The 26,759-nt window shown below is 41.6% G+C and overlaps 1 protein-coding gene across 1 annotated transcript; it reads right to left on the reverse strand.

Annotated features, from left to right (window-relative positions):
- Nucleotides 1-16,972: 16,972 nt before the first annotated feature.
- LOC141801306 (transcriptional repressor scratch 1-like) lies at nucleotides 16,973-26,251 on the reverse strand. Its single transcript, XM_074684301.1, has 2 exons — nucleotides 25,393-26,251; nucleotides 16,973-21,802 (listed from the first exon to the last, which is right to left on the reverse strand). The coding sequence occupies exons 1-2, from the start codon at nucleotides 25,505-25,507 to the stop codon at nucleotides 21,075-21,077; spliced, it is 843 nt and encodes a 280-aa protein (XP_074540402.1). The 5' UTR covers nucleotides 25,508-26,251; the 3' UTR covers nucleotides 16,973-21,074.
- Between the last annotated feature and the right edge of the window lie 508 nt (nucleotides 26,252-26,759).

Below are 26,759 nucleotides of genomic sequence, written 5' to 3' on the forward strand. Positions count from 1 at the left end.
TTTTTTTTTTTTTTTTTTTGGCTTGTCAGATTAATGTGGCTCATGATGAGTCAAATACACAGTTTTTATTTAAAAAAAAATAAGACAAACAGATTTTAGATAGACTGGAGTTATCTGCAGTGTGTCTAGTGTTTGTCTGGATGCATGCTAGTCTGGGGCTTACTGACATAGCAACAAAGAGTAAAGAACTGAACATTATTTTTGGATAAAGTGAATATCTGGAGAAGTAAAAATCAGTTATCTGGTAAATTACTCCAATATTTGTTTGAAAATGAAGCTGCTTCAAATTGAACATACCACAACGTGAAATTGTGTTTTTTGTCACATTTGTCGTTCTTCCTCAGCGGGAGGCTGTGGGGTGTGGGCAGGAAAGGGACTGATGGACGTAGATGTTTTTATAATTGTGGACGACTCCTGCTGTGGGTGGAAATGAACTCCTGAAATAAATACTTCCTGGTTCTATTTTCAGCTGAGGTCAGCGGCGGAGGAGTACGCCATGCTGAAAGGTGTGACGTGGCTCTGTTGGTTTGACCCACACCTGCTGCGTATCCTTCACTTCAAGCACTAGAGGGTGAGTGTTTCTGTGTGTGTGTGTGTGTGTGTGTGTGAGAGTGTGTGTGTGAGAGAGAGAGGTTGCATACATATATGCAACACATGAGTCCAAATACAAACATGTAACAGTTGGAGTGTGTACACTGAGTGTGTACGTGTAGATACATAAGGGTGTGTGTGTGTGTGTGTTTGTTTGGGTGGGTGACCTTGATTCACAGTACAAACACACACAGTCCTGCTTCACTGGAAACACACATCTGTTTGTGTTTTCCACACACACAAACACACAAATACTCCGGTTGCACTCAAACTGTTTTGGACACATAGTGTTAAATAAACTGAAAACACACACACACAGACACACACACACACACACACACACACACTCACACACACTTCATGCCTCAACAGCTAGCGCATGCAAATAACTGTACTCTTGCTTCCACACCTTGTTTCACACACATGTGAACACAAACACAAAAAAATAGTTTAACCTTGTAAAACTACACACACACACACACACACACACACACACACACACACACACACACACACACACACATGTAAAGTAGAGGCTTTAGTGTAGCTCTGAGTCATCTGACTGTTGGTGTGTAACTCCTCTCTTCCCTCCCTGCTGGGTCTAAACTCTACTGTAAGTGAAGGTCACACAATCATACAAACCACAAACACAATAACCATCACACCCTGTGCACACTGAACATGCATCCTGTAAACAGACAACGAACATGGAAAACAACACATGCAGTCAGAAACTACATCACAGTATATCCTTCCTAAAGATTTCAGACTGCCGTAGTGTCCGTAATCGTACAGGCTTTAATTGTGTTTGAGTGAGTGTACATCTGTCTTCTCAACTCTGTGTGTGTGTGTGTGTGTGTGTGTGTGTGTGTGTGTGTGTGTGTGTGTGTGTGTGTGTGTGTGTGTGTGTGTGTGTGTGTGTGTGTGTGTGTGTGTGTGTGTGTGTGTGTGTGTGAGACAGTGGCTGTAAGGGGCCTGCTTTTCCCCCTGCAGGCTGGTTTGAATCGATAGCGCTTGAAAGTGCTGAAATAGCAGCCTCTCTCACACACATACACACACACACAGGCGCGCACACACACGCAGATACAGAAGGGTGACTCACTGGAGCTGAAAACATGAACAAGAATGCTGACTTCTGGAACAAGGCAAACAGAGAGAGGGGGAGAGAAACAGGGTGACATGCAGAAAGAAGGAGAGAAATGAGAGACTACAGCTCAGCTCTGACTTCAGACTCATTTCTGCTTAGTTGTGCGTAGCGCTGAGATTCAAAATGTAGAGTGCTGCTCGACTGCATTTGTGAGTGCTCGAGACGAAGGAGCATGGGTTAAGTGTGTGTTGGGGAGTAGGCACATTTTGTCCTTCAAATCCTTTCCTCCTGTTTACCATGTCACATCGTTGTTCTCACCTCTCACTTTTTACCAAAGCTTTCCTCATTTTGAAGAAACGACTCATGACCTTGGAGGATGTGGAGCTGTAATTCTTCATAAACTGACATTTATTTATGGGAAACTGCTGTAAAAACAAAGGTTTTTGTTAGTTTTACTTTTTTATAAGTTTAAATTTTGACAAGGTCCAAAAAGAGGATGTGTTCATTAACTTTTTTTAGTTTAAGCTGTAAAAAAAATAACCTCTGGATCTTTCTGTAAAGAGCAGTGGGAGACAAAACCAGGAGCTGTAACCCCAGACCGCTTACACATAGTATGACTGTTGTCTGCAGATCAGCTGATGTACACATGATGTGTAGAGTCCAATGCAAGGAAGTGCATATCTTTACAGATGGAAAGTCACCTTAAAGAAGCTACCTGTGGCCATGAGAGAGAGGCTGGCTTTGTCTGATGTATCTGACTGTGTGTTATACCAAACTGGAAAAGACACTGAGATTCAGGGAGTGAATCAGGCTCCTCTTGTTTCTCATTAAACATAAGAACTCATTGTATGATTTAGATAATCTATCTGTAAAAGAAATGTTAAAAGATAAGGACCTAATAGGCCTAATAAATGATCTTATCTACATATTTTGATACCATTTTTTTTAGCAGCAAGTAGATAATCTTTCATTTTTCTGAATCCCACACACAGTTACTCTTGACTTTCTGTAGACCACGTATGAAAAAATGAGTAATAACGCTGTCTCACTAGAGGCAGTTTCTAATATCAAAGATATACCGCCAATGCAGGAGAGCAAGCAACTGCGGCGGTATGGCCTGGTCGTTAGGTCGTGCGCCCCAGGGTTAGCCCTCGAGCAGTCGGCCCAAGTTCAAGCTAGACCTGCAGCCCCCTTTGCAGTATCACTTCAAAGTCTCACCCTGTTTTCAACTCTATCCTTGGGCCTGCTCTTTATAATTATAATGATAAAAAAAGGAGAGCCAAGAGCTGTAGTTCCTCAGGTGTCCACTTGAGGCTGGCTCCAAAAGCTAAAGCGATCCCATTAACAACCATACTGACATCTCCATTTTAACAGTATTAATTAACAGTTATCAGGTTGACTTTGCCATTTACTGGGCTGAGCAAAAGTTTGGTTGAGTCAGCGTTCTTAAGATGACCATCACTCTCAGTGGGCGTCCAAACTCTGCTCCAAAAACTAACAGATCAGGTCACTGATACTGTGTTCAGACTTTACCACTGATTGAACACAGTCTGTGTCAGACACTGGTCAGATTTTGCTGCCCATGACTGATTGTGGTAATTGCAGTTTTTTTTTTTTTTTTAATATTGTGCACTTTATGTTCTCCCTGTATTTAACCCATTGGCACCTCAATGTAGCTTTAAAGGCTGTGTCTCAATTCAGGGGCTGCAGCCTCCGTAGACTGTAGCCTTCGGAGGACTCGGCCTTTGTAGCCTGCATAGACCACAAAGGCCGAACTGAATTGAGACGGTCTGGTCTACTAATTTTGTCACCCTCGACGTCACACGGCGCCTCTCTCACCTGTCAGACTTACATTACTTGTTAAACACACATAAACCAAAACCTCACATCGAAAACAGGATGTTAAAGTTTTATGATTATTTTTTTATTTTTCATTTTTTTATTGATAGAGCATACAACCACCATATACATTACAGTGAGGCAACAGCGTACATTTTCAACATCTGAACATGTGCTGGGGGGATGGTAGATTGAAAAAAGTATAAAATACAATCTGTTGAAATAATTCAATATCTTTTTTTGAATTCCCTGTAAAAAAAAAAAAAAAAAAAGAATAACGAAACACCAAGTTTTTTTTCCCCAGAGAATTTACGTTTATGAACATATTTTTAGTTAATAATAAGAAGATTTATAAAGAACCGTTTTCCTCAGTATGTTACCTGAAAAGAGCCCAAACAACACATTTTTTACGCAGTTAAACAAAATACTCTTTGATGTTTTGGAAAAACAATCACATAGTTGTTGCCAGAAATCCTTCACATTTGGACAAATCAGGACTTCTTCTGGAGTTCGGCATTCACACGCAGAGGATATTGGGATACGTGAGGCTACAAAGGATTCACCGAATCTGTCCTTCGTTGAACCTGAAAAGGAAGCTGGATTCGTCGGACGCATTTGGAGGAGCCTTCGACGCACCGCTGCGACGTAATCCGTCTTCAAATTCAGTCTTCGTGGGCTGCAGCCCCTGAATTGAGACACAGCTTATGTGATGCTGCCAAACAGAACAGAAACTTAATTTCTCAGGTTGTGGTTGGACTCTAGTAGGGCTATTAATCATGAAACATGATGAAGTCACTGTCATTTATAGCTTCTTTCTACGTGGATTTCTGGCTGGTCCCTATGGTAGAAGAAAAAAAACTAGGTTAGCGTTTACTGAATTACAAATTTATCATACAGGGAAAAGTGAGTGATGGGAGTATGGACAGAAATAAAATGCTGTGATTATTTTGTCTATAAAGGCCTCTGAAAGGCCCAGACTAAAATTACAGTCTGTTTATTTTATTGATCTCCTCATTGAGTTTCTCTTCATATATCAGTGTGATTGCCTCGTGCTTGTACCTAATCTGTTTCCAGCAGAGAACACCAGTGTCATGACGTACTGTATATTCCAAATAGTGATGCCTGGTCTTATTTGTTGGTGTTTAATTTGTTGAGTTCAATTACCATTTAAGAAAAGCTGTAAACATCATTAAAATTTGAAGTGTCATATTGTCCCATTAGAGCCAGAACAGGTTGCAGTGGCTTCTGTAACATGGATGCAGTATTGATGCAGAATTTAATCGTTTTCCATCTGTTAAAGCGATGCCTTGAGACAGATGTGCTGCAGACATTAGGGAGGATGTTGCCTGTTGATTTTCAAGGGCAGCAAAATCTTCTGTATCAAAGATTATGTTGATGTTTTGCACTCTGTTAATGCCCACTTAAATGCAGGAATGTGTAAATTTGTGCTGTAGATGCTTGGTGGAGGATTTCTGCACTGACCGTGTGTGTAGCAGTGATGCAGAAACTGAAAGCAGATTTCTCCAGTGGTCATGACTCGCTGTACATCACCAGGAAATCCACTGCATGGTTAAACTGTGCGTTTTATTCCAGTTCCATAGATAATCACATCAGCACCACAGTCATTCAACAGGCCTGAGCTGAACTCCAGCAACAAGAGTCACAGTCAACAGTGTCTGAGTGTGTGGGGGTTGGTGGAAGTGTGTGTGTCTTTGTGTGAGTGTGCATGTATGTGAGTGTCAGCGTGCAAGCGGTTGGCGCTATTAAACATTCACCGGCTCACTCAGCTGCTGCTGCTGCTGCTGTTAGGCTCCCAATCTGGGTCAAGTCTCCCTCCTCTCCTCCCTGAGCTACCTCTATCCCTCCATCCTCTCTTCCTCCTCCTCCTCCTCCTCCCTCTTTTTTCTCTCTCTCCTCCTGCCAACTCTGTCTGTCTCTCTTTCTGCTCAACTCCCTGAGTGCTTTCTCTCTCTGTCTCATTTCCTCTTCTCTCTTTTCCTCCTCCTACCTTCTCTCATCCCCCTGCTCTGTCTCTGTTTCATTCTCTACCTCCTCTCTCTGAGTATTTGCTTAGCTAGAGCTCAGAGGCAGGCCCATGCTCTCATCCAGTGTCCAAGTCAAATAAAGACGCCTATGAATTTTTTAAAGAACATGATGAATAATTTCTGTTATTTTCTGTGTCTGCATGTTTGCACAAAAAGTAATAACCTCTCAGACTCATGCACAGCAAAGAAAGAGGGTTACATGCTGTACCCGTCTTGTTAGTGTAGCATCTAGCAACATGCAATCGCATTCACACAGGTGAACACAGCAGCTTTACAGTCCTCGCTATCACTCTTCTGCACGCCAACACTGCTAGCTGCTGCAGCTTTTCTCCGCCGCCTCAACCTCCTCCTTCTGTGCTAAGCTTCCAGTATTGTTGCCTGCACTAAGATTTACTGTTCACGTATGTGTTTGTTGAGAGGGATTAGTTCTGCCAACAGAATCCTCATTGCTGCTTGGATTCTTTGAGAGCTCATTTCAAACCAGAAAGACTTTTTCTGCCACATGTAACTGTATCACTGTTTTCTTCTGAATTATCCCTTCCTTGTTGAGTTTCTATGACTGAAGCATGTGGGTTAGATTATCAGTCATTAGAGGTGCTGCAGTTAAATGTACAAGAACAAAATGCCTTTAATATGTCTCACTTTAATTGTGAGCTGAATTGTAAAATGAGCATATCATTGGCTCAAAATGTGCATGTACCTTCATCGACATCCATTCAGTTGTTCAAGCTTTAACCCCTTGATGTGTGTTATCACTGATTTGTGACATACCCTGTCAGGCCTTAATGCAGCTGAGATCTCCTTTGTATCCCGCTAATGATTATTGAGTCATATCCTGCACGTACCAAGGATCATATCGAATGCATAATTTCCCAATATATTGGTTAGAGGGTAAACTTTTTATATCTATATCTATATCATATAACATATTTATACCGATTGCATGTCGGGATGAGCCAATCCGATCACATGATCAGAAATCGGGGCTGAACATGTGGTTAGACTGGATTGGAATTGGACATAACATCTCAATCAGGGATCGAAATATGTATATGTATATATATATGTATGTGTGTGTGTGTGTGTGTGTGTGTGTGTGTGTGTGTGTGTGTGTGTGTGTGTGTGTGTGTGTGTGTGTGTGTGTTCATCCTCGTTATTTTTATCAGATCTATAATATTTTAAAACATATGGTAAATTTAACAGCTTAGTATTAACTACCGTAATGTGGTGGTACAGTCAGACTGTCTTAACTCCACACAGAAACAACACAGAGCATTACATCACTTTGCTGCAGTGATGCTATTAGTTAAATGCGGTAAAGCAGAGCAGAACATGGCAGGAGCCTAAAGCTGGGACCATGATGTTTCCGAGTAGAAGTATCCCATCAGTATCGGCAGATACTCAAAATCAAATGACTTGGACTTGGAGACAAAATAACCTGATCCGGACATCCTCTATTATATGTTCTTTATTCAGTTCAACAATTTTGCCACGTCAGCATTTGTAGGAATGAAAAAATACATTAAAACTTTTTTATATATGATTGTAAATTAATTCTGGCAGTTAGGGGTAAATTTGGAACTTAACGGGTGCTTTACAATGACGGCGGCTGTGGCTCAGTGGTAGAGTAGACACCTCTCAATCTGAAGGTTTGATTCCAGCTCCTGCAGTCACATGCCAAAGTGTCCTTGAGCAAGACACTGGACCCCGAATTGCTTCCACTGTTGGTCAGTGGTGTGTGGACTAGTGTGAATGTATTGGATAAAAACTGATAGTTTCCAATAGGAAATCCACCATCAGTGTGTGAATGTGGTGTGTATGGGTGAATGAGACTGGCAGTGTAAAGCGCTTTGAGTGGTCTGAGAGACTAGAAAAGTGTTATATAAGTACTGGTCCATTTACCATTTACCAATAACTAGACTATCATGGAGAAATTGATTTGTTTCAGTGGTTCAATTCACAAGGTGAAATTAATATCATTCAAATCTTTTTTTTCTTTTGATTATGATGATTACAGCTTACATTTAAGAAATCTAAAACTTAGTATCTCATAAGTTAGAATATTAAATAAGACCGGTAAAACCATTTTTTTAAATACAGCTTAGTCAGACAACTCACATTTGAATTGTTTATTGTACAAAGAATGAGGAACAAAAGAACATGCAGCAAACAAATGCAGGGCAGCAGGGGCATTGACAGGCAGAGGGAGGGAAGGGAGATTTCCAGTTTAAATAGATCTCTAAATTGAGAGGTAGAGGGCGTGATGGGAGGATGGTTATGAAGGGGACGTGTGATATGTGCACAGCAGCACAGCTCGAGTTGTCTGCCTGAACAAGCTGACAGGCTTCGCTCCATAAATTTTGTCCTCCTGAAAAGTATGTTCATCCATATGCACTCAGTGCTAGGTTGGAGTGATGTTGGAGAAACTCGAGTTGCTCAGATAGCTGTCATCTCCATGAAGCTATTCAGCAGGAGGAATAATGAAGAATGAGACATGGTGGACCAACACCATCAGATGACACGGCATCCCTAACCAGCACTGCAAACTTTAAAGTGGACTATTCTATAAAATACTCAACTTTCTGTTTTCATTAACTGTAAGCCATTACCTTCACTGCTAAGAGAAATAAATGCTATTTCACTCAGTGTGAAATGAACCTACATAATACCAGTTTCACTTTTAGAGTTGAACACCTGAAATAAATTAGGTCTTAAACAATTGTCTCACTTATTGAGATGCATCTTTCTTTGTTAGTGTACACAGTAGGCATCTGAAAGTAAATGAAAGGCACTTCCCAAAAGCCACTAAACAATAAATAAAACATATCAACATCTCCTGTCACTGTACGAGCAGGTACTGCTGCTGCTGACACTTCAAATCTGCTGCCTGCCTGCAGTGCACCGCAGAGGTATCAATTTAGGAGCTACAAACACAACAACTTAGGGTGTGTGTGTGTGTGTGTGTGTGTGTGTGTGTGTGTGTGTGTGTGTGTGTGTGTGTGTGTGTGTGTGTGTGTGTGTGTGTGTGTGTGTGTGTGTTGTGTTTGTGTGTGTGGTCCACTTTGTTTTCCCCTCAATCTCAGTCTTAACTATCCAACGGTTAGCAAACATTATATTTAGTTCTTTATGAAGATCAACAAACTGGTTTGAGTCACATTGTGAGACAAATGATGTGTTCCTGTTTTTTTGACTCAGTCTATTTCCTGGCCCTGCAGCTGGCCTTGCAGCTGTTATGTGTTTTCCTGAAACTGTGACTCATTAGCTGTAGGTGAGCTGTATCGCCTACAGCCAAACTATTATGCACACACATGGATGCATGCACAATTCACACACATACAAGCTTTATTTGAATGTATGTGTTCATGCAGTTAGAGTTTTCGAATCCATCCTCTGCATATCTGTTTTGCAGCTTTCATCCTGTCAGCAGCCATCACTGCTCACAGACAGGGGAGAATCTCATCCAACAGCTCTGCTGTAGAGGCCCTGTTGCTGCATGAGCTACATGTGGCTGCTATTTTGAGGTGAGACAAAGTGCTTGCAGCTTTGACATCTTTTTAATGTGTCTCAACCAGAAGAGGAGGTTCTTTCACTCTTGGGTTTCTTTGCTGTAAATAAGCTGTTTTCTTCTTGCAAGTGCTCTTCTGTAAACACATTTTCCTGCCTGAATACAGCTTTTTCTTTGAACAAATACCACTGATTAAATGTGTGGATCTACAGGCACATCATGTTTTGAGTGTGATAAAGGAGTGAAGAATGACTTACTACCAACTGCCACCGTGTGCTTCTCAGATCAACATCATCTCCTGTGTGCATGTATTTTTGCACATTGCAGTTTGTTTATGTTGCATCAGACAAACGCATGTTGCAGCTCTACATTAATTCATGGCACAGTGAGCACTTGCTGCACAAGGACATTTTGGTGTCTACCTCCTATCTCTACCTCCTCACTCCACACCTCTGTGGAGCAGAGTTGTGAACAGCACTTGTCTGCAGCCTGTTGATGTTTCTGATGACAGCTGCCATCTCTACAAATAGCCTGAGATGTGGTGAGAACATTCACAGCCCTGTCCTACACCGCTTCACTTTCAGCACCATGCAGCGTGTGCAGTGGGAGTTGAAGATGTGGCTGCACTGAAACAGATATTTTATCCGTCACTGTTTATCACGAAATACGGCGGAGTACAAGTCTAGTGTGTGCACCAGACGGACTGTAGATTTTACTCCTGTCCACATGGGACTGTAAGCTGGTACAGTACCTCTTTCTCCTCTTAGGTTCTCAAATAGTGTGTGCTATCACTTCTAAAACTTTATGATAGAACAAAAGAATAGAGTTAATCTTTAAGAAAAGCTGGAGCTCATTGATTGTAGACATTTCCAGCTCTTAATGTGCAAACATTTCTCTCTGATGGAGACACTGTAGAGTTAAAACAGTCATCTGATTGCAATTAAAGACAGAGGAAGCTCTTCAGCTCCTCTTCTTCTATGAAAGTTTCCTGTCCTTGAGCTGAGAAGCACTACATTCAGCTGCAAGAGAACTCTGTTTAACGTGTGTGTGTGTGTGTGTGTGTGTGTGTGTGTGTGTGTGTGTGTGTGTGTGTGTGTGTGTGTGTGTGTGTGTGTGTGTGTGTGTGTGTGTGTGTGTGTGTTATTGGAACTCTTCAAGTTTGTTTCAAATCGATGAAAAGCAACAGCTGTGCTACTAAAGTGCTGAAGGCTCCTCCACTCTCCTTGTCATTCACATGGACACTTGAAGCTGCAATACACTTTTTCGTGCTTATGCGCAGGACAGCAATGTGAATACAACACAAATAATAATTTATTTCAAGTTGATCATTTTAACTTCTTGCACATTCAGCAGTCACGGGACAATATCTGCGTCATATTTCAGGCGTATGGTAATTTTGAGCCCAGTGTTCACTCTCTTTAAGATCTGAAAGAGTTTATTATCTGCAGAGTGTAGATGATTTCTTTCATGAAACATAAACTGGGATAGGGGTCATACAGATTTTGCAGAGCAGTCATACAGCTGGAGGGAAATACATCCAGTTATACTTTAAAGAACTGTCTGTAATGAAACGGACCATCCCAGCACAGCATGCTGTGACTTAGTTCATAAAGCGCATAATGACGCCTGCTAGAAAGATGACATCGCAGCACCCAGAGGAGGTGGGACTTATTGCTGCTCTGCATGGCACCACAAAGGTTTGTTGGCGCAGAAGTGACATGAATGACAGCAGACACAGTAAGTGGTGAGGGAACAGGAAATGATGTGATTCCTAAACCTGCGATGAAGTTTCAACAGCTGATTACAAATGATATCACAATGTGACCCCTGACACCAGGTGGGGACCTGAAAGAACTGAGACTGAAACATTTTGCTTCTCAGTAGGGGTGGGTGACACTGGGAATTTGGTATCGATCCGTTACCAAGTAAATACAGGGCTACTATTGCCGATACCAATACTGATACAGATACTTTTTACATGAAATGTAATGATCATTGAATAATTTTGTGATTTTGCCTTGAGTTGGTTGATTATGATCATTTTTATGGTAAAACACAGCACAAAGATTTTAGCCAATTTTTTTTTGTTGTTGTTTTTGTTTTGTTTTTTTGAACTAACCAACATTTTAACTGTATAAAAGTAATAAAAAAAATATTCTACCACTATAATTGTTTAGGAAAAAGAAGGAACAAGTGTAAAATAGCAAAAAAAGTTCCCCCCCATTTGCACAGAGAAGCGGCAGACAGAGGAAAGTAAAGTAAACTGCTGGACAACATAAGAGAAACTGCAGTATCGATCTCATCACACTAGTATTGATCCGATACCATTACTCATCTTGGTATCGATACTATCAATATTTAGATCGATACGCCCACCCCTACTTCTCAGGATTATTTACTGATCTGGATTGTTACATTGGCCTTTCGTCTCAGTTAGCTTTTTCAGTACTCTGTACCCACACCACACAAGTCAGCAATGAGAATAAGACGACATTTGAAAAGTTTTATGTAGCCTTAGGTTCATATGGATTTGTTTTTGGTCGACTGAAAGATAAGACTGAAAAGTTTAGATTATTCAAGTTTTCCCGCGTCAATCTAAACATACTGAAAATTACCTTGAGCAGCAAAAACAGTACATTTTTTACAATGTGATTGAATCTCACAATTCAACTTGCTGTTACAGCTTATTACAGCTTTATTTTACAAATCATTTTATTCAGCTTCTGTCTTTCTTTCTAGATAGCAGCACCAGTAACACTTTCAATACTGCCTACATGTGCTATTGGGTACCACTGAGTGCTGAGTGCTGTAGTCAATTCTAAAACCTCCATAAACAAATAATAATTAGCTGGCAGTAGTAATAATAGTGTAACAATAAAACAAACAAAACCATTCTACTGGTGCCACAGAATGTAGTATTAGTCTAAGCCACAGACTTTTTAGAAAAGTGGATCGCAAAACAGCTTCACAAAAGTGAGACCACAATTCCAATACCTCCTTTTTCTCAAAGATAGTGTCTGCAGTTTCGTTTAGCAGACCCTTTAGTTAGTACAACAATGTGCTTCAAGTTATTGGGCTGCAGAAGCCACCAAGTGCCAGAAGAGGAGCCACTTTTTGTGCCTGCAATTTGAGTGAGATCTTATCATCCTCCACATTATGTCAGTGTTCATTCTTGGAGTTTTGTTTTGTGTAGTTATTACTTTAAGGAGGGTTGTGCGTTTCTTAAGTCCCTTTTCTGTCTCTCTGGTACCCCCTTAGGAGTTAATATGATTTACAGCTTTAAAAAAGAAAAAGAGAGAAAGAAAGAAAGAAAGAAAGAAAGAAAGAAAGAAAGAAAGAAAGAAAGAAAGAAAGAAAGAAAGAAAGAAAGAAAGAAAGAAAGAATAAACTATTTCTCTCTCACTGGCATTTTAGTAAACCCTTATTTCAGCCTCTGTCTGAAAAACTTTGTTAAAGCTGCTGTTTCTTTAAGGCTCCCTGCTCCACAAACCCCCTACCCTCTGATTGGCCAGCACTCTGGTGACCTGTTAGAGGCAAAGTTATAGGCATATTTTAGGTGTTTGGGGTCTCACCCCTTTCAACATGTCATGAACCAGGAAGAAGATCTATATTTGATGACCTCATCATTTCAGCAGGTCTCGTGAAGATCTTCACAAGATCTTCATGCATTTTCATTATTATTCAATAAGGCTATTTTGAACAGTTTACGAATAGATTCAGAGATTTCTCCAACATTTAATAAAGCAGCTGTTTGAAAATTCGTACTTGTTTTTTTTCTATGGACATTCACCATTGTTACTTTATATCCATGTTTAAAAAATTATGGCACAATGTCCCCTCTTTAAAGGTAGGGTCTGCGGGAATTTTCCTTACTTGTTTGTAAACAAAAATTCAAACTGGGCTCCTCCTTCTTGGCTCAGTGCCAGTGGCAGCACACACCCACAGCCTCCAACAATGACTACATGGACACACTCACTAGTCCATCAACCACCTGCAGCATGTCTACATGGTAAAGACTTGAGAGCCATACAATTGACTTGGCATGTTAGCACAAGCTAGTCAAAGGTATTTATAAAAAAAAAAAAAAAAAAAAAGCCTGGTTAGAAGAAAGTCAACTCGTGTTGCTTTTTGTCCGGAGCTGCTCTCCAAGTGCACCAAAGCAAGTGAAAGTCAAGCCAAGCACCCTCGACTATGACTAAGCTTTATGTGTTTGGTGTTTTGTTTTAAACTTAAGTAGTTTTTCTTGCTCTTAAATAGTTTCTTCCACTTGCTAATCAACATGTAAAGTCACTTGCGCTCTGGCTGTGCTGTGTTTAGCTGACACAACCATGCTTATTCTCTGCCCAGAAACGTCCTGACACAACCAAAACATCAACATCCAGACTGAGGGGAGTTTTCAAGGCAGACGCAGACACTGACACTGACACTGACACTGATACACATATATAGACGCCAATAAATGATGATAGAGATTGTTCCTGTGAAAGTTGACAATTTATTTATTAAGAAAATCCTGCAGACTCTACCCTTTAAAGAACACCAACACAAGAGTTGGTGAACTTTGCTGAACTGTCTCTGCTTTTAACTAACAAAAAAGCCATTAAGCTCTGAGCTGAGCTGTGTTGGGTGTTAGCTGTTAGCTCAGGAAGTTAAATGTGTTTTGGCTGGCTGGAGCAGAGGGATGTCAATTAAGTGGCTCCAGTAGCTGAACTGCTCTGTGCAGACTCTGGCTTTGAAGTGATGCTACAGGTGCTTGTGCAGGGGGTATTTTGGCCTCTTTTTGTTCAAGGTGGAAGAGGTGAAAAAACTAAAGCTTTATGTGAAGACAATAGACTGAGCAAGCACAGTATCAGCAGTCAGTGTTTTTCCTCTAACCTGATGTATATTTTTTCTCAAACTAATAACTGAGACGTTTTCTGCAGTGGCCAATACTAAAGTCGAGGAGTCAGCATCAGAGTCACCAAAATACCAGAGGCAGGAGAAGTGGCGCATGTCGAGCAGAGGAGGGCAAAGTGAAAGTAAGATGTTAATGGGCAGGAGACAGGTGAAGTTACTGATGACTCTGTGGGAGCGGAGATCAACATTAAATTCAGTGTGATGGTTGAGTAAAGAAGTTAATGTCATAGCACCTGATGAACTGTTGTCACCAATCAGACACGAGCACTATTTCAAAGAAGCCTTTTGCTGTTTTGATTTTATTTTGCACCCTCAGCAATCTATCGTTCCCTCTAATGAAGTAGTTGATACGCACACAGTCACACGCACTGTTAATTCGACTTGCCATGGAGGAAATAGTGTGATTCGCTTGAGTAGGTCCCTGGACATGAATCTAAAGACAGTAGGGAGCGTGCAGAGCAATCAAGTGATAAAGCTTATTATCTGAGAGGAGCTATATTCTAAGACTTATTATCTAGCAGGAGTTAAATGACTTTCAGGTCCTCAAAGGCCTGATGGCCTGGTTTGACTCGGCAGGAGGGAAAAAGAGGAGGTGGAGGAGTGGATGCAGGAAAAGAAATAAGAGGAGGGATGGGAGGAAGAAGTGAAGAGATGATGTGGATGGAGGAGGAATAGAAGAGGATACAGAAGGGGGAGATTGAGGGTGGGTAGAGGGTGTGTAGGGGTAAAAAGATGAGACAGTGGAGCAGAGGTGAAGCATAAAGACAGGAGGAGGGTGGAGAAGGTGATTCACAGGCGTGGGCACTCACTTTTCTGTCTTTTTGCAGCTGCTGTGAAACCAATTTTCTGGTTAGAGGTGGTAAATATACTGTACTTCATAAAGCTGCAGAGTGCTGCATTGTGTCTTTGTTGAGGCAGTTCAGATAGTTTACTACTATAGATGCTGGAGATAGTTTATTGCCGTGGATACCACAAGTGTTGGCATAGCAACAATAGATTTTGACCGTCTGTGCTCGAACGGAGGGAACGAAAAGGTTGGACTGAAGCTTCAACAGAGGACATAGTTCATGCAGCTGAACATGACATAACAGGTGATGGTACAAACTACCTGCAAAACAAATCAAATACGCCAATGATGATCCTGATGTCACAAAACTAAAAGGTTTTTAGATTGTTTTTACTTTTTGCGGAAGCTTTCTAAAGTGTTAAGCCCAATGAAAGCAGCTGAGCTTCCGCAGTGCGACCCTCTAAGCTGCCTGTGCCAAAATATAAGCTGTGACTTTGAGATGAGATCCAACTGAAACGATGCCTGACCAGGTCACCTTTGATTCAATGTCACCGAGACAGAGGTTTTCAGTGTTGTAGCATCTGCAATGACCGCAGAGGTCACATGACAGCAGCCTTTGGGAACACCTGTGCAACTGTTCAAAGCAACCTGAATCAGGTCAACCGTCTGACACTTTGCCAGCACATGAAAATGATGCGAGGCACCTGTGTTATCTACAGAAGAGGATAAGAGCCAGTAAGAGAAATGTCGTCTTTGGAACGTATGCCGTAAAGGAAAATACTTCCCTTAAGTCAGAGTTTTGAGAAAAAAAAGTCAGAAGTCTGAGATGAAAGTCAGAAATATGAGATTAAAGACAAATAAATTCCCCTTAAGTGTTTGAATCAGTTAGAGATGCACCAGGCACTGATAAGTGACATTTGAAACAATAATATTTATAAGATACATATGTAAACATATCTTTATAAATGGTTTATATAAGATTTACAGCTGATGTGTTAATTATCACAGATCATTCACAGTTTGTGCTCACTTGTCCTCCCTCTGTTGATGTGAGTCTCTGCATGTAGGTACGTTAACAAAGATGGAAAGGGCTGCTTATCTTAGCCAGCTGCTAATGGAACAAAAAGTGCAAAACTAGAAGGAAAAAAATCCCAAAAAGTAAGAATAGATAGATGCAATTTGTTTTGAATGATAGGTATTATGCATAGATGCTAGTAGCAAAGTTAGCATCTTGTGCTATTTTAAACCTTAATGTTGACAGCTGAGTGGATGATGTGTTGTTTTTCTATTGCTGGCTTACTGTATGTTTTTGAAAATGTATCAATGATTCAATTACAGGTGAACTCATATAAAGAGAAATAAAGAACATTTTGTATCAAAACAGCAGATAGCGTTATGTGGTTGTCCTTGGAGTTTGTGACAAATAGCCTGAAGACTTATAAAATGAAAAGAAAGCACATGAAAGCACGGTTGTTATGAACTGTACATCTCACTCCTGGTGTTTGGCGTGAATGAATACAAAATAAACTCTGATAACTGTTGATACTATTTTTTACATTTTTTTTAGTTTTGTTTTGTTTTTTTATTATCTTGAATGTGGGCCTTGTTCCTTTTGTGGTGTCACCTCTTACTCACTCTGCAGCATGCTCGAGGTTCATGAATAATACCTGAGGATATTTTTTCCCTAACCTTAGCTGTAAATGTTGCATGGATCCCCTAAAACAGAAATACTTGAAACTAAGTTTTCAGGGGCTTAAAGTGGTAGCCTACTTAACCGCTGTTAAAAATCCAAACATGGAATTAACAAACTGCTGTGTTTAGCCGTCCGGGCAGCCCATTACAGCAAGATATAGCTTCCAGCTTGAAGAGTGCTAATGAGCACACTGCAGCAGTGTTAGCCAGTCCCTCTTCACACATACAATATTGACAAAGCTAACACAAAGTATGGGTTGTGCAGTCCAGAGATAAGTGTTATTCTATGTAAATGAACTCAACACTCCTCTGATTTAAAGGCACTTAATTAGCATGAGTTGCAGTGAAAGCTACTTAAACATAAGAGACATTACAAGGGTCAAAAGAGTTAAAAGGAATTTTAAAAAATGCATGTACTACTCACCACGTGTGCACAGAATATGAATCCAATACTCTTCTTATGAAGTTATTATTGAGATTTGTGTACATATAGAGAAAAAAAAGATACCGAACCACAAGAAACAGCCTCAGTTGGTTAAGATTATTCTTTATTATGAAGTGCCACAAAATGCTTTGTGTTCATTGTGCTTACATTGTCTGTATTCTGGCTCAAAAAAAACCCAGGAGATCCTCTCTCTGCAGCAGAGAGCCAAACCTCCTGAGATAAGGTGTGTCAGATATCGCTATACAGCAGTAAAAACGTCTCAATCCAAAGGATTCCTTACAAACCCTCTTGCAATAAATGATTATTTAGGTTATCATCATCCTTAATTCAGAAATACAAAAAAAGAAGAGAGGTCAAGCTAGTACAAGGTTTTAATTCTTCTCTACCTGAATTCTAGTTAGTTTCATTGTGCTACTTTCTTTAAGGTGGAGATGACTAGAATGGAAGTGCTTAGAGAGAACAGACCTGGAGCTCACCCAGAGACAGACAGACACACACACATACACACACTCTCACACTCAGCCTCTCTGCCTCAAAACCACCAAACAGCTACACAATAACAACTTCAGCCAAATACCCTCAGGACTTTTCGACTGCAGTGCAAAGTTGCAAAGAGGTTTTTTAATGCACGGTGATACTGTTTGTGACACGTAAACAACAGCTGGAGACACCACAGCCAGAGATGCTCTCAGTCAGCCTGGAATCCAGACAAATCTGTGCTCCGTTTCATTTGCTCTGACAGATATGTCTGGTCCCCCACTCTTTTAGAGAGATTTCCATCTGCCCTGATTCAGGTCAGGCCAATCACAAATGTTTATCTGATGTAGGGCTGACTCAGGAGCACCACTGAGGCCTTTATATGAAGAACAAGATGGCTCTAGACTCACTCTGCTTTAACTGGATGTTTATCATATTATGCACAAATGGTCTTTGTTGGCCTCTCGATCTTGTGCCAAACTTGTGTTTAATTAGACGGCAAATGAAAGGGAAGTTGGAACTAGCTACTTAGCTTAGCAACCTACCGCTATGCCAGGCTTCTTTATTTTTACAATTTGTAGGACTTCAAAGGGACATGTTGTTTTTGTTGGTGTAGCTGATAACACTTATTTAAATTCTGAAATAAAAAAAGGGTTTAGACTCTCAGAGGTTTGTTTACTGACATTTTGCCCGTCACACTGTAATCCATCACAACGGTTTCAAATGCGTTCAGTCTATGGTTGGAATAAAAGGATGTATCTATACCAGGGATCAGTGTGACATGTATTAAGGGAGATGAAGGTAATACTTTCATTGCATATTTTCTATGGTCTTACTGCCACACTTGTGCTTTTATTTTGAAATTGCATTTGGATAGCCCGTGGGGGAAAAAAAAAAAAACTAATTCAACCTTTTTTTTTTTACTTTGTATGTATGGCTGTTGTGAGCGTTTTATCCGAGGCTTTAAGTCTGATGATGAAAAGACAAACACGAAAATTGAAACCCTAATAAGTTGGAGCTCTATGACTAATCATGTGATACATTTCAAATAACTGCGGCTCAAATCCTCACACATAGGGGGGGAGGAAGATAAGACCTGTAATTTGCTGACTCACACACTCATATCTCCACTCACAACAAATATGCCTCTTTCTTATTGGCTTCAGGGTTGCATCTTCTTTAAGGCTTCTATGTAAAAGTCACACTGACAAGCACATTTTATAAGTACCAATAAATGTCAGTTGTTTGGCTTGAGGATGTGGCCAGATCTCAAAGGTCTTTGACAGCCTGTGCTGTCATACAGGTTGTGTAACTTTATGTCTGAGATATAAATGAAACCTAGTTGGCCTATGAATCAGTGCAGAAGTTTCTTTTGTCCCTATAACTGTAAAAGATGTTGGATTTCAGTCAACCCTGTCTCTAATTGAGTAATGTCATGCCTGAGGAAACTCTGTAATTATCAAATCTTCTGCAGTCAGAGATTCACTTCTGAATGTTAAACTCATTTATGTTCAATTATTGAAAGCTTGACAAAAATTCTCCCTGTGTGTCCTCTGCAAAAGCCCATCAGCCGCTCACATGTGTGTGCATACTTCTCTGTCTACACAAGGTTACAATCGATATCAACAAGCACTCTATACTCTGTGTGTGCTCAGTCTGTCTCTCAGGGAGCTCCATAAATCTGAGGAAAAAGTTTCTGAGCTGCAGAGAACTGGGTTCAGCAACACTGGTATTGGCCACCTAGGTCAAAGGTCAAACCTTCTACAGGTTGGGGTTGGTTGGAGTCAGCTTGTCTGTGGGTGTATCACTCATAGAGTTAAGCCCCTGGTCAGTCCAGTGGGGATGAATGAGGCCTACTGCAGATCCAAAAGGACTCAGTGCGGTACGAGTACTGGACTGTAAGAGCTCAGCTGCACCGGAGCATTCAGCTAAAGAGTATGCTTTTTCTGTGGTTTAAGAAAGCACACTTATGGTTTGAAAGTGCACTACAAGGGTACCTAAATAATGCATTGAATTTAAAGTTGACTGGGGTGCAGGTTCAACAATCTACCAAACTTTGACCAGGCTTACAGCTGTAAATACGTGAAAAGTTAAGAGCTGTGTGTGCTAACTATACTTTAAGCTTAGCCTGGATGCCTGAAAGTGAAAGATTTACTAATCTTAACTAGTGGTTTGTTGGTATCAGGACAAAGTTTTGATGGGTCTCCTGTTGGTTATAAAAAGGTGAGTGAAAGGTCTGTTACATCACTCTGCTGCTAGGTGTTGTTTTGAAATTCAAGAACCAATTAGAAACTTTCAAAAGTCAGGTATGGCCAGTAATCCTTTGTGAGCAAAATTTAGCCAAAATTAAGCCCTCCTAGTTGCTATCAGCGGGCTAATTTAATGCTAGCGTTAGCCTAGCGCAGCTGTGTAGGGTTATAGTTATCCTACATTAGGCCTCACACCCAGCAGGCAGCTGATCCCAGCCTCTCTCTAGCCTACATCCTACATTAGTTCTACTCACTAAGAGGCAGGCAGTGCATAACAAGAGAGGAAAGACAGGACTTTTATTTTTGTTGCTCTAACACTACATTGGCATGTTCCCTGATGTCTGTAATATTAGTTTTTTCTGTTTATGACTATAGGTGAAGTAAAACATACCTGATTTTTAGACTGCTATACAGTAGTAGGTAATACTTCATAACTTCATCATAAAATACCATGCATTAGGTGATTATTGCTTTTAAAGAGTCCTACGGAGGCTCCAAGAGAAAGATATTGCCCTCAGGTTTCTATCTATAGGATTTTGGCAAAACTCATAAGCTTTTTATGATGTTGGCATAGATTTCTTTTTTTCTTTTTTGCATGCAAAAACGTTAATAAGAAAAAAGGTAAACAACATAATTGGAAAAGTTGTACTCAAAAAAAGTGACGTATGCTTTGGCCTGTAGTGATAGAAAGAGATTGGCAAATATTCTACATACATACATAGAAATTAAAGTGCAACATATAAGCTAATGTTTGGTTGATACCAAATCAATAATAAACCTTCAAATAAAAAACAAATAATGTCCAAAAGAATAAATACATAAATAATCATCAAATACCTCAATAAATAAGTAAATAAATAAATAAATAAACAAATAAATAAATAAATAAATACGTTTTTTACCTCAGTAGTGGAGAGAATATGGTCACTTGGTGCAGCAGAACATTATTATTATCAATATTATTACTATTATTATTACTATTATTCCCCCAAAAATCAAATTCAGAAGAAAAAAATTCCTTCACTGCGTTTCAGTGCAGTAGCAATAGGCTTACTATAGTCTTTATCATCATCCTCATCTTCGTCAGTGTCTCAAAACGTACAATGCCATTCTGTATCTAGATGCCAGGAGGAAGCCGTGTTAGTATTACTGTCTCTATCCACAGCGGACAGAGGAAGAGGAGGTGATCAGTTTTTGAGGAAGTGCATGCGTAGTTCAGTTAAATCCTTAAGTGGGTAAATCTCAAGGAGAAAAAATTGTGCTATCTTCATCATCTTCATCTTCATGAATAGGCTCCAAGGAAAGCAAGGTGGCAGAGGAGGGGGTGAGAGAGGGAGAGGAGGAGGGGAAGCAAGGTCATATTCTGAGCAAAAATAGATTGTTTGTGTCTGCAGTTTAGTGTGTAAGGATAATGGTAATTCATGTCTGCAGTTTTGTCTCTTGTTTTATCTACGCAGGGGGTCATGCATCTAGGGGGCCTAGAGGAGAGAAGGGGCCTTTGAAGCAGGCCGACTCGTAGTGCTTGTTCAGGTAACTCTTGAGCGCGAAGGTCTTGTTGCAGCGTTTGCACTTGAAGTGCTTGAAGGCCGAGTGGGTCTGCATGTGAGCACGCAGGTTGGAGCGGTCTGCAAAGGCCTTCCCGCAGTGGGCGCATCCGAATGGCTTCTCCCCTGTGTGTGAGCGCATGTGGCCCTGCAGAAGCCAGGGTCGACTGAACGCTTTCCCACACACATCACACTTGTGCTTGAGGTCGTGTGTGAGCAGATGCATGGCCATGGCGGGCATGGACACATACACCTTCCCACAGGTGGGACATTTCTTTGCCAGTTTGCTGTCCAGCGAGCGATGCGTCTGTTTGTGCCGGCTCAGGTTGGATGATGTGGCGTAGGTCTTGCCACACTCGTTGCAGGTGTGCCTCTGGATGCTCCTGGGGCTGCTGATGGCTTTCCTTCTCGAGCGGCCATCAGTGATGAAGAAGGCATCGACTGTGTAACCCTCGCTCACCGCTGCGTCCCCGTTGATGTAGCCGTCTGTGATCTCAGAGCCAGGGCTGTCAGGGGACTCAGAGTCAGGAGCTCCGTAGTCACTGTGGATGCCATCGTAGAGGGGGTCAGGAGAGGGCACCTTGATCCCGCTGTCACTCTCTGCATCGTATACAACAGGGCTGATGTAGTCACTGATGTAACCAGCTGACAAAGAAGAAAGAAAGAATTAGGGCACTGGAAACATTCCATGAGTGCATGTGCACATAAGAAAAAATTCCCCTCCAGCAAACACACAGCTTATATACCCCTGCAGGTAATATTATAAACATGCGCTCCTGCACATGTGAGTCTAACTAGGGAAAAGAGAGGTTTGGATTAACGCCATCAGACTGCTGCAGTGAGTTGGACAGGAAGAACAGAGTGAAATCAGATAGTCCTCTCTGCTCGAGCTTATCCATCTTCACACAGACGGTAACGACAGGAGTCAGTTCACTGACCAGCATCAGTGTGTCTGCATTGAAATAAGTGCTTACTGAGTTCTGTTTACATCTATATTACACCATTAGTGAAATACACTTCAAGTGCTACAGTTTGCTGCTTCTGCACAGCTACAGTGCACTGAAAGAAAATAAGCAGAAATGATTGGTGGGTGTAAATATTCCAAAAACCGTGTTGTGCTGTAAATCTTGAATTCAGAGAGAAAAAAAAAAAAAGATGGTGACACAATGGATGAAACCTTAAACTCTACAGAGATCTGTTCCTTTGTCAGCTGTTTATTGTTCATTTTGTTAATCTGCAGTTAACCAAAAAGAAAATACTCATCTCTGTTTTAAGAGGTGTTTTAGAGTTAACAACAGTGAGCTTTCAACCGAAACATTTTTTATATCAGTGAAAATCTGTATCACCACATTGTCACACAACATCTGTCTCTCTCCTGCACACCTGTGGCCTGTCGTGGAGTGTGAAACCAAAATTAAGCCTGCATTAGTCCAGAGATTATTCAGCAGTATAATTCCTCTCAGCTCTCAAAGGTTGCGCTTAAAAAGCTTCGTCTGTGAAAGATAAACGCACACACGCTGACCCTGAACTTGGAAAGCCGATCTTGGGCGTGAAAATGAGCATCAGCACCACGGACAGATCCAGTGTGGTGCAGAGCGCTGTGCAGGGATAGTCGTGCTGCTGTGCAGACTCAGAGCAAGCAGGGAACAGACGGGTGTTTCTCTGTTTTTGTTTTCATGAGAGGGTTTAAGGCCTGCGAGGTTAGACTTTGGGCATTCAGGCATTAGTGGTGGGAAAAGATGAGGTTGGCTTGGTGGCTGAATGACTGTACTCCACCTTTCGATTAATTTAGTTTGGGCATGCACAGCGTATTGCACATGACTTTCCTTAACTTTGATTTCATTCACACAGCTTTAGCTTTATTTCATAAAATGAAAAGCTACTATGATAGATTATTTCTAAAATCAGAACTTACAGAATAATTAAAACTGATGGTTTGAATAATACATTTTGACTAAAGCTCAACAGTTTAAAATGTTTGCTAAACCTCCCCGAATGCATGAGTCACTGCCTTTAATATACAATGTAGAGAAGCAACAACAGCTAACAAAAATGCAGGCAGTCAAGCATACAGGCCTAATGCCTTTCCAGAACTTCACTTGTTAGAGACTTTTACTTGAAAACAACCAACAAAGAAGAAGCTCAGGAGTAAGCCTACACTACAAACATACACATGCAGTAGAAAGGGAAATGTGTGACTGTTTTGCTAATCCAGACTTCTTTTTAATGTTATTTGTGGGCTAAATTTTGATCACAAAAAGGAGAGGTTTTTCAGGCGTAGTCCATCATGTGTATCATTACATTTTGCAGTAATGAGTCAAAACGGTCTGTAGTGTCTTGTTTCCCCCTTTACTGAGGAAAATATTTTGAATGCATGTTATCACAGGGGATATTTGAGTTCAAGCAACAAGCTCTGTCTCACTCTACACATGTCACAATGTGTTATTCCATCAGACACTGTTTTATACAGCGTCCCGTCTGAAAACACAGTCCACTAGCGCGCGCACACACACACACACATTGTGAGGGTGACACGAAGGGGGGACATTAATTAAAAAAGCAGAGGCTTGTTCCTGGCGTGCTGTGCTGCTCTGTATGAAAAATCCGCATTTAGCCGTTAGCATGAGATGTAAGAGATGGAGACAAAAGGTGTTCGGGACAGGCACGCGCTGCTCGCTGCTGAGGCGCTGACTGGCAGCTTCTTAACTTCGCGAGCACAGCAAAGGAAGGGCACGTGAGCGCACAGGTTGATGCGCAACAGCGTGTCAGTGGCACTGGGGTATTAGAAGGGCTGCAGTGGGTTAATTCACATCGCCAAATAAAGTCTGGATTGTCGTCAAAATGTGACGCATACGGTGGAGGAGGGGTTCAAAGCTTCAGGACAGCACTTCACACTGAGTTATAAGAATAGATCTTTAAGAGTTCACAAGTCAAAGTCAAGACACCTCTGGGACTTAAGGTGCTTTACATGTTACATTCACTGTTGTTGGACACACTGTTTCACATAGAGCGATGCTTTATGTAAAAATCTTTAAAAAAAAAAAAAAAAAAAAGGAAAGAAAGAGAAAGAAAGAAATGTGATCTGTCGCACAGAAATCTGCCGACGCAGCAAAAACCAGGCAGGTTTACCTGGTCACGGAGCAAAAGTCTCAGGCGGGATGTAAGATACCGAGGCAATCAGGTAATTCTGGACCTTTGTCATGTTTTGGTCACATCATTGTTACATAAAGGATTACTGAAGTGTTGCCTGTTTGTGTTGCACCCGGAGGCGGTTGGTGAATAAATTTGGTGGTGAAATGTCACAGTTTTTAGACTCTCTGTTTGCAGGTTGCTCTTTTTGCTGTCTAAAGCAACGTCCCGATCCCCTCTCTTTTTGCCCATTGAGGAATGAGGCGATCCCCGCAGAGTGTGAGCCCCCAAATCAATGAAACACGGGACTCGTTGGATTTAGTTGATTTCCTGAGTGACCTTTCTGCTCCAGAGGCGACTCAGCCAACTCCTGCTGCAGACCAAAACCCTTCAAATCAAGCCTTTTTTCCAGCAGATTTTCTCCTCTCAGTAAATAAAGTGTCAGCTCATGTGGTGTGCTACACTCACTGAGCAGCGGGGAGTTGGTGCTTATTGAGATTGGCATGTGTGTGTGTGTGTGTGTGTGTGTGTGTGTGTGTGTGTGTGTGTGTGTGTGTGTGTGTGTGTGTGTGTGTGTGTGTGTGTGTCCATCATCCAACATCCTGCACGTGCATGCTCTAATTTCTCTGAAGTGCTCTGACAAGAATCAGTCTTTGAAGTCATCCAGATTGACTTGTTTTGACGCTTACTGGGAGGCTTTTGGAGCTTTTATCTCATTAGGTAAGGTAATAACTATGTGATAAATCTGCTGTGTGCAGTTATTCTGCAGTCAGTGATTATAGGGTGTTTTTCTGCACTCATCGACCCACAGGTTAGCTCGTTGTGAAGTTTTAAAGAAGCTAAAACAAAACTAGATTTGTAGATTATAAATCGAAAAATACGGAACAGGAGTTCTATCTGGTTATTTTAGTTGACTTCCGCAGCTGTGTGTCAACAATTTGGGTCAGTTTTACAGAAATATATCAGCCAGGTAATCTCATCCAAAGACAAGAGTATCCACCTCAGACATAATTCAGTCATGTTCCCCGTCATCCTCCTCTTCCTAGTTAGACAAACTCCTCTGTGAGACACCTGTTAATGCAGGTTATGTTGTCAGCCTGACCTACCTTTGTCATGGAGCCGCAGGCTGAGGTCTGTCCGGTGCCGGTAGGCGTTCTCTAGATCCGCCCCAGTGGTGAAATCATCCAATTTCACCTTTTTCACCAGGAAAGACCTTGGCATGGTGGTGCGACACCGACACACACGCAGACACACTGTCACAAACACAACGACACACACTCACAAACACAGCAGGACGCCGACGGCCTGGCCAGCGTGCTGATTCGCCTGTTAACACACCAACGAGACGGAGGCGAACCAGAGGAAGATTGTCGTCAGGTTGTGGAGGAAGCGCGAGATGATAGCTGTTCCGGTAAAATAGTTCATCGACGATGTTATCTTCTTGATTTCTGTTCCCGTCTCTTTGGACGTCTTCTGTTTTAGTCCGCGTGCAAAAAGGAGGCGAGAAATGCAACTTCAGCACCGGACAGCTCCCTCCGGGGGGTGCCTCGCGCGCAGAGCCTCGCCAGCAGTAAAAAAGAAATAAATAAATAAAATAAACAAGAGGCGATGGAAGGCACCCTGTGGCGCGCGCAGTGGCTCGCGAGCCTCTTCAGGAAGAAGAAGAAATGGAGGAGGTAGAAGATGAGGAGGGAGGGAAACGAAGAAAATAAGAGGGTGTAAAACGGTGTTTGGAAGCTTTATAATGTCGGGCACCTCGTCCTTCCCTCTGTGCCACAGAAGTAGTCCTTCATCCCCGCTATCGGCAGCTTAGTCACATCGGTCAAACATCACAAAAAGAAGAGTTCCACCAGCCTCCCCTCTTCTTCTTTCTGTATCCCTCTCTGTCTTCTCTACCCCTCAGCCGCTCTCTCTCTCTCTCCGTCTTTCTGCAGCTCCAGCGAGCTGTATGTGTGTGTGTGAGTGTGTGTGTGTGTGAGTGTGTGTGTTGTCTCGCGATCAGCTGTTGGCATTTATACTGCGCGCAGAGAGAGAGAGAGAGAGAGAGAGAGAGAGAGGAGGGATGGATAGACACACACGGGTAGAGGGAGTGCTTAATTTAATCCATCCCACATCCCTGGGGAGCGGCGACTGGCCCGGATGATTTATTGAAGCTGTTATCACCCCCCCCCCCCCCCCCCCCCCCCCCCCCCCCCCCGTATATTTTCTCTTTCTTTCTGTATTTCTTCTTTTCGCTCCTTCTCCACCTTCCTCTTTAATTTGGGGGCACGTGTGTGTTCGTGTGTGAGTTTTTGTGTGTATGAGACCAGTCGCCATGTTTTGGGGAGATAAGAGCGGGAATTATGTATTTTTAAGGCCACGTTTGATTCAGCCATCGCAGCATTATTCCTGAATTTTTGTCATCGTGGATTTATTTGGGGAGTACTTCTTCCAGTGTTTTGTCCTACTCTTCTATTTTCATGAGCGTATTTCT

This window comes from Halichoeres trimaculatus, unplaced genomic scaffold, assembly GCF_033239565.1.
Source record: "Halichoeres trimaculatus isolate MK-OKI-2021-1 unplaced genomic scaffold, fHalTri1.1 fHalTri1_scaffold_12, whole genome shotgun sequence".
NCBI lineage: Eukaryota > Metazoa > Chordata > Actinopteri > Labriformes > Labridae > Halichoeres > Halichoeres trimaculatus.

Bases quoted from the DNA above. Each gene is read 5' to 3' on its own strand.
- LOC141801306 (XM_074684301.1), bottom strand. From the start codon at position 25,507: ATGCCAAGGTCTTTCCTGGTGAAAAAGGTGAAATTGGATGATTTCACC. The intron at 21,803-25,392 runs GTAGGTCAGGCT...CTTCTTTGTCAG, and splicing joins CCTGCGGCTCCATGACAAAG to CTGGTTACATCAGTGACTAC.